The sequence below is a fragment of the Arachis duranensis genome, chromosome 3, assembly GCF_000817695.3.
Source record: "Arachis duranensis cultivar V14167 chromosome 3, aradu.V14167.gnm2.J7QH, whole genome shotgun sequence".
NCBI lineage: Eukaryota > Viridiplantae > Streptophyta > Magnoliopsida > Fabales > Fabaceae > Arachis > Arachis duranensis.
In genome coordinates this window covers 28,473,068-28,481,649 of record NC_029774.3, presented here as the reverse complement: position 1 = coordinate 28,481,649, position 8,582 = coordinate 28,473,068, and the positions used below count along the sequence as shown (strand labels likewise).

General features: G+C 35.6%; 1 protein-coding gene across 2 annotated transcripts; it reads left to right on the top strand.

The window, feature by feature from the left end:
- Positions 1 to 1,247: 1,247 nt before the first annotated feature.
- LOC107478384 (cyclic nucleotide-gated ion channel 17) lies at positions 1,248 to 8,582 on the top strand. 2 transcript variants are annotated; one of them, XM_016098522.3, is made up of 7 exons: positions 1,249 to 1,529; positions 1,917 to 2,487; positions 3,397 to 3,609; positions 4,122 to 4,420; positions 5,316 to 5,427; positions 7,133 to 7,369; positions 7,596 to 8,582. In XM_016098522.3, exons 1-7 carry the CDS (start codon positions 1,501 to 1,503, stop codon positions 8,313 to 8,315), a joined length of 2,181 nt encoding a protein of 726 aa, XP_015954008.1. In that variant the 5' UTR covers positions 1,249 to 1,500; the 3' UTR covers positions 8,316 to 8,582. The 2 variants fall into 2 exon arrangements, with proteins under 2 accessions (XP_020993695.1, XP_015954008.1); XM_021138036.2 differs by lacking the exon at positions 3,397 to 3,609 and having other exon boundaries at positions 1,248 to 1,529.

The window sequence follows — 8,582 nt, the reverse complement described above, 5'->3', positions numbered from 1 at the left end:
CGCCTTGCCGCCTCCGCCTCGCCGCCTCACATCGCCGCCCCCGTCTCTGCCTCACGCCTTGCTTCTGCTTTCTTGCTTTCTGTTTCTTTTTGGTGTTGTTTCTGTTTCTGTTTGGTGTTGTTTCCTGCTTTCTTGGTGGTGGTGGTGGTTGATGGTGGTTGTGGTTGTAGTTGTGGTTGTGGTTGGTGTTGGTATTAGTGTTGGTGTTGGTGCTGGTGCTGGTGCTGGTGCTGATGGTGGTGGTGTTGGTGGTGGTGGTGGAGGAGGTAATTATGTTGGTAGTGGTAAGGGTATTTTTGTCCAAAAAAATTAAAAGGACGATTTTAAATTCAAATACGACTTTAAGGATGATTTTAAATCAAAATATACATCAGGGACGGGTTCGATTCCGACCCTCAACGTGAAGGACCAAAACAATACTTATCCCTATTTAGTATAAATTTATATAATAATTTTGTATGTTATACTAATCTTTTTAATGAGTGGTTGAATAATTATTACATAGAATATATTATTTTATTTTTGTTAATTTTAAAATAAAATTAAGTACTCTTTTTCATTCTATATATATAAAAATATTTTGAAATCAGAATTGGCCTAAAAATATTTTATAAAAATACAATTTCTTTTATATTTTTAATGTAATAAATACATACAAAAATTTAAATTTTTTTAATTATTATACAGTTTAATTATTCTTTTAGTTCTTATAATTTTACCAAATTTATAATTAAGTCTCTATATATTTTTTCTTTTAAATGGATTCTACACTATTTTGAAGTTTATAATTAGATTTTTTCTAAAAAAAAATAAGAAGGAAAAAAGGACAACATTAAAAAAGAGTAAGAGAAGAAAAAACGACGGTAATAATGATGATGACAACATTGTTGTAAAAGAATTGAGTAGAAAAAATACAATGAAAAAGAAAAAAACGACGATGGTAATGACTTTGAAAAAGTGCGTGTAATAAGCACACTTGATTGGACTTGATTTAAAAATTATTTGACTGCCTAACTTGTGCTGCAAAAAACAAATATAAATTAAAAAAGTTTACTAAAAATACAAAAAATTTAAGTTATCAATACATTTATTTTATATTTATTAAAATAAAATATTTAAAATTTTCTATTATTAACAACCTTAACTAATGCCATTATCACACAGATTAACTAAACCGTTTTTATTATACATAGATCCCGCTATTTTAGTTCAATTAAATCACATCGTCAATATAGTTAGTGGAGGTTCATTACTAAATGTTGACTTGTTTTGTCATGTGAAGCTGTCGTGTCCGACGTGGCTGTGGTTTTCGGGATACCCTCCGTGAAAGATCCCTCTAATGGACCTTTGCTCATCTAAGATATCACTCTTCATTCTTCACTCCTCTCTCTCTCTCTCACTACCTCACCGCCCTAGCTAGTTGGTAGTTGGTACCCTTACCCCAATGTTCATGGTAGGGTTTTAACTATAACAGCGGATTCAAGCTTCCGTTCTCTTTACATGGAGCTCAAAAAGGGAAAGCTTGTCAGGTATGCTTTTTCCTTTTCGGAAGACTCGTTTCGATATTTATCAACATTTGTTTGAAAATATTGATCCGAATGAAGTAAATGAAATTTCTCGATTCTTGGTCTTTATAAAATACAATGGGTCTCATTTAGTTGTATTCAGACGTGGATTAAGAAACCATTTTGCTGCAAATGAGAACAGTGAATATAAGCATTAACTCTATCCAGTGATGGAATAAATTTTGAACCTTGAAGCTTCTACAACGAGCTCCTTGGTAATGCATGAATTTTAATGAATTTCTTTAATTTATTACTTTGTTCTTCTGGTGGTTCTTTCTGATTCGGTAAACACTGATCATTAGTTTCATTTGAGAACAGTGTATTGTATGTTCTAATAATTTAAGATGTTAGGTTTTACTCGGACGGTAAAAAGCAGAAAGAACCATTGTGGAGAGCAACTGAACCACCAACACATGAGAAGTCATCCTCTGGATACAAGGTTGCCTCGTCTTCCTTGCATAAAGCTAGCAATGTATTTCCATCAGGAAAGAATATATTTGCCGAAACATTTAGAAGTCGAGGATCTAAGGTATTCCCCGAAGATCATGAGCCATGGAGCAAAATAATTCTTGACCCGGGCAGTGAGATTGTCCTGAAATGGAACCGGATTTTCATAGTTTCATGCTTGGTTGCTCTTTTTATTGATCCACTTTACTTCTATTTGCCTAGTGTCAGAGGGAATACAATGTCTGCGTGTGTGCGGACAGACCTAACATTACGGATTATTGTGACCTTTCTTCGGACTATTGCTGACATCTTTTATCTGTTGCACCTAATAATTAAGTTCAGAACAGCATATATCGCACCGAGTTCACGGGTTTTTGGCAGGGGTGAACTAGTCATGGACCCAAAGAAAATTGCAAGGAGATATATTAGATCTGATTTCTTCATTGACGTTATTGCCACACTACCTCTACCACAGGTGTGTTGTTCTCTTGTTCCTAAGTAAAATATGCTGGAAACTTCCCTTGCAACCAATCTTTGATTTTTGCAGCTTTAAATGGGAAAATTTAATCAAGAAAAGTAACTTTTTTGCACAAATATATTATCTTAAGGAAATGAATAGATTTCTTTACCATTGTCAGCATGGATATATGGCCACTATGATGAAATAAAATACTAGATAAATCTAACCATGTACACGCACTGCAGACTTTTAAGTGTCAGTATTAGCAGTGATTTCTTAAGATGTGTTTATATAGAATGTGGCAGTTAAAATTGGACAGAGCAGTGGGTTTTTAGCCCTTATCCACCCGACATTAACATCTTGACCTGAAATAAATGAACTAAGCACATTATCTCATTTGAAGTGACTTAGTCAAGCTTAAGATTTGATTCATCTGTAGTGTCAAAATTTGCTCAAGGTTTGATACTTAGATTCATGGTTTAAGCCTGTTGATTTTACATTTGATGACATGGTGTAGACGTCCCAGAAATTGAGTGCTATTCTCCTGTTGGATGTTTTAGCCTTGGTTCATAAATTAACTAAACTTTTTGAAAGCTAACCAAAACTTTTCAATTTGATGCTTAATGCTTTTGCTCTCTACTGCCATTTACTTTAATAAGTTTGTAGAATCTTAGTTTGAAATGGTGCTTTATACAGCAGTGCATATAGTAGACAACATCAGAAGTTGATGGAATAGTCTAAAACATAGTCACTAAAATGACTCCAATGTGAGGCATTGTCTATGTAGTTTCTAACTTTTTATTGGTGTTTGTGTGCTGTACTTAGTTATTTTAACTTTTTAAGAGCATTTGAGTATGTTTAAACTTTTAAGCCTCTGGAACATGTGACAATTGGATAATAGCCGATTGACGTTTTGGTTTTCAGATGGTCATCTGGTTTATTATACCAGCAACAAGAAGCCCTCAGACTGATCATAAGAATAATGCTCTGGCATTGATTGTTTTGCTTCAATATGTTCCGAGATTATATTTGATCTTTCCATTAAGTTCTCAAATAATCAAGGCAACAGGAGTGGTTACAAAGACTGCCTGGGGAGGAGCTGCATATAATCTGCTATTGTATATGTTGGCTAGTCATGTACGTAGGTTTGATTGATTTTATCTCTTGATGTCGAAAGTCCTACATCAAGTAGAATGGGATGCTTGATATTGTATTTAAGGATAGCGGTTCTTTCCCCTTAATAGCTAGCTTTTAAGATGTGGTTCTCCACTTTCCTTAGGTACAGAAAGGGCTACCTATAGGTTGGATAATGGTGAATACCGAATACTGGTAGTCAATATCCGAGTGGCTACCACTGGGTCAATGTCTGTAGAGTGAAGCCACTATGGACATTGGTTCTCTAAGGGTGTATTGTTAGGGGCTTGGGTATTATGGGGTGTCAAAAGTCGAACATTGAGTATTACAAGATGCTTGATGTTGTATTTAAGGATAGTGGTTTTACCCCTTAATAGCTAGCTTTTAAGGTGTGGTTCTCCGTTTTTTCATAGGTACTTAACATATACACAAAAGAGAGTATCTAAAGTCATTGAAATGTAATGGATTATGTGTAATTTTCTACTATCATAATGCACATGTCTATTTTGTTGCAGGTTTTAGGGGCATCATGGTACCTTTTGTCTGTGGATCGGTATACTACATGCTGGAAATCAATTTGCAAAAAAGAACCTAGTCCTGAGAAATGCTTCAGTTACCTGGACTGCAGTTTTACTAATAACATGCAGCGTAGGATATGGGCAAATACTACAAATGTGTTTAACAGATGTGATCCCAATAATGATATTGATTTCAAGTTTGGAATATTTGAAAGTGCTGTGAAAAAGCAAGTGGTCTCTTCAAACTTCATCCCAAAATACTTTTATTGTTTGTGGTGGGGGTTGCAGCAGTTAAGGTAACAGCTTGGCACTTCCATTGCATAAATCTTCAAAATAATTTTATACTGCACGTTACTATTAAAATAACAAGGTTTTGGATTGAAAGGGAGAAAAAATATAACATACACACTATGATTATGTGAAAGTATATTTATATAAAGAAGACATGGTAGATGTCATATAGTACAAATCATTATGATGTGTTAGGATGCATAGGAGGGAAGGATACATTAAGGAATGGGTGAGAAATATTCAAGCTAATCACTGGCAGCATGATGTATTGTGAATGTGGCAACGGAAAATGGTAGGAGAGGATTTCAATTTTATGCGAGTGGATGTAGAGAAGGGGTCGACATTTATTCAGTGAGGATTTGTTATGTTCACTGTTATTTGGTTTAGGGGACAGAAATAGAAACTAAGGGTATTTTGGGGTGAAAGGTCTTGTAGCTATCTCTGCCAGCTTGGCAGAGTAGTGGTGTATGGTCATTTTGAAACGTAGGGAGTAGATTTGAGGTTGTAGTCCCGCTTTCTGTAGTTAATGGGTTGAGGTACTTAGAGTAGTTGGTCAATATAGGCAGATGACAAGGGGAATACTAGGGTTTGACCGAGAATTCCCATTAACTCCTTGTCATTCTTTCATCTAGTCCTTCTTAATTCCCCAACCTTTTATGTCACATTACTATTATAAATTGGATCAATAATTTAATGTTCAATCTTGAATCTGGATCCAGGATTCCTAATTTTGTTTTAAGAAAGCAATTAGTGTATAACAAGGGATTAATTCTTTAGCGAGCTCCATGGGCTTTCAAAGCAAAAGAAACTTGAGTTAACATTTGTGCTTGGAATTTTTGTGAATATTTTACTGGTTGAATGCTCAATTGCTCATTCTTTTGCTCTGTTTGACACTTTCAGTTCTTATGGGCAGAACCTAGACACAAGCACTTTCATTGGAGAAACATCCTTTGCTATTCTTATTGCGATCATGGGTCTTGTATTATTTTCCCATTTGATTGGGAACATGCAGGTACTTGCAGTCATTCCGTTCTTCTCTTTTTTTATAATTTTGAAATGTAAATAAACATTCATGGTATGTTATGATTAACTATCGACTAAATATTTCTTTGAAATCATTAGCTTTTGATTAGGAATTGGTTTTAAATGTTTTACTGAACAAACCTACTTTTATTTGTTATTTTTAATGTTGTTTTGGTGCATTCCGAACGAGCTCTAAATCTTGGAATGACAAGAATTAGGAAAATGTAGTGTATTGCACTTATCTCTAGCACTGTGCTAAGGAAAGGCGTTGAGACAATATTCAGAAGCATACCACTTTCGTTCAGTAAAACATGTACTAAGTCGTACTTGGAAGTGAAAATTGGAAACTATGCTAGTCTATGATTTAAGTATCTTCTCATACAAATGACTGGACAGTAGATGATGTAAACCATAGAATTCAATTTAGGTGGTTGTAATGGATGAGTCCTACAGGTAATAGGATCTTGGTGGGAATAATTTATGATGTTCCATAGACATTCTTGTTATACCACCCTGATTTTTAAACAAGTTTTATGGGATAGATTAGATATTTGGCATCTTTTAGTCATTTAGTGGAAAGCTCATGATATTTTTGGAGGACTTTTTCTCAGATGTGTTGAGAAATTAGAAAACTATGCTTTATAAATTGTTCTCTTTTAATTGTTTCTTGGTCTTGTCTCGACGATTTCTTATGCTCCATCTCCTTGTATTATTTTCTCTGTCTTGATGATATTCTTTTATCCCAAAAAGTGAAATTCTATATAATAGAAAGAAATTTAGAAGACCCTATTAGAATATGAACCGGAGGGTAACTCTAGTGTCTATGTAACTAGCTGAGCTGACATAAAAATTGGAACGTGAGAATCTTATGGTCTTTTGGAATGTGAATATTTTTATGGGGTGTAAGGAGGGTCAGTAGGGTGTGTATTTGGAGGCCTTGTGCTTGTGAAATTACCGTGAGTTTGATGTTTCTTTTATCTGCTGCAGTGGCTGATGCTGCACTGGATTCAGCTATCTGTGGCAAGCAGTACAATTGAGTTTTCATTCCAGTTACTTTTTCTTAACACTGGTTCTGTGGTTCCTATTAAAATTCAGTTAATACTGCACAGTAAGTTGAGGCATGAGGACAATGCTAATTATACAACCCAAAAGCAAGCATCAACCAACTACACTTCTTCCTATCAAATACCATGCCAAATATGTAGAGAGAGAGAGAGAGAGAGAGAGAGAGAGAGAGAGAGAGAATCACGGAAAAGGGTAGTTGGTTGTTGCTTGTTTGTGGGTTGTAAAATAGCATTTTGTGAGAAATTACATATGTATACTATGTGTGCAACTTTGAGTACAAGAGGGATTAATTCCTAGATGGAGTGCTGCTAATTAGTTAATAAACACTAGTTAGCTAAGATTAAATAGTAATTAGGCTACATATTTTACCTGTGCTTGATTTAAAAATTAATATCAAATGTCAATAAGCAAGATACTATAAGGCTTTTGTGTGTGTTTCTTTGGAATCTTGGTATTTGACAATAGCTGTATGAGCTATATGTATTTTCTTTGTACACTACCCAAGGTCAAGTAGGTCATCTGGCTTGACTTGTTTTCAATGACCCACAATATCAATATGCATATATCTCACAATGTTCTGTTTATTTGTTTATTTATTTATTATTATTTTGTGACTTTTATTTGTATAGACATATTTGCAATCAATTACTATAAGGCTTGAGGAGTGGAGACTTAAGCGAAGAGACACAGAGGAATGGATGAGGCATCGCCAGCTCCCTGAAGATTTAAGAAGCCGTGTTAGACGATTTGTTCAATATAAATGGCTTGCAACTCGTGGAGTTGATGAAGAAACCATTCTACGTGCATTACCTGCAGATCTTCGCCGCGATATCCAGCGCCACCTATGCTTAGACCTTGTTCGGCGAGTATGATTTTTGGTGGCTATTTTAGCTTTCATTTTATATATTATCATTTTATAGTAATTGTAATGGCTCACTTAGTATTAATTTGGTTGCCATCTTATCTTTTAGTTATTATTCAACTTTGATTGGAAGATTACTTCTGTATTAAGACCTCTGAAGATAACAATGAGCTTAGGTATAAATTGTACAATATAAGCATTTAACAAATTTCTTTTTCAATTTATTTTAGGTTCCATTCTTCTCACAGATGGATGATCAACTTCTTGATGCAATATGTGAGCGGCTGGTATCATCTCTCAGCACTCTAGGTACCTACATTGTTCGCGAGGGAGACCCTGTTACTGAAATGCTCTTCATTATCAGAGGTAGATTGGATAGTTCTACTACAAATGGTGGCCGAACCGGTTTCTTCAACTCAATCATACTGAGGCCTGGGGATTTTTGTGGTGAGGAACTACTTTCTTGGGCTTTACTACCAAGATCAACCACAAACTTACCATCCTCAACTAGGACAGTTAAAGCCCTAAGCGAGGTAGAAGCTTTTGCTCTTCGAGCGGAGGACCTCAAGTTTGTAGCTAATCAATTTAGGCGCCTCCACAGTAAGAAGCTGCAGCACACCTTCCGATTTTACTCCCACCACTGGAGAACTTGGGCAGCCTGCTTTATTCAGGCTGCTTGGCGACGGTACAAGAAAAGGATGTCTGCCAAAGACCTCAGTTTGAGGGAATCCATTCCTTTAGATGAGACGGCGGTCAGTGAGCGAGTAGACGATGAAGAGGAATACCCTGCCGTCTCGAATTCATCTCAGACTAAATTGAACCTTGGGGTAACAATACTTGCTTCAAGGTTCGCGGCTAACACAAGAAGGGGTGCTTTGAAGATAAAAGATGACCTGCCTAAGTTACCGAAACCCGAAGAACCTGACTTTTCTACCGAAGCTGACGATTAGTTATGCTTAGTGGCAGTTGGTTTTTCAGATTTAGCTTCAATCTATATTCCATTCGGTGAAGATAATCAGGGAGTACATGCAAACCCTGCTTGGCTTAGTGGTTTTTCTGATTGTTGTAGATATTATTGTAGGCTTTCTTCATCTGAGGAAGTCATGTTGTACAATGTACTCATGTAAAATTCTTATAGTGAAACCTTCAAGACTCGAGGGAAAAAAGCTCATTTATAATATAACAGAAGTTGAAAATTGGATCAGTATTGTAGTAAA

Coding starts and splice junctions, on each gene's coding strand:
- LOC107478384 (XM_016098522.3), top strand. CDS start 1,501: ATGGAGCTCAAAAAGGGAAAGCTTGTCAG. Junction 2,488..3,396: donor CCACACTACCTCTACCACAG/GTGTGTTGTTCT, acceptor TTTGGTTTTCAG/ATGGTCATCTGGTTTATTAT. Junction 5,428..7,132: donor ATTTGATTGGGAACATGCAG/GTACTTGCAGTC, acceptor TTATTTGTATAG/ACATATTTGCAATCAATTAC.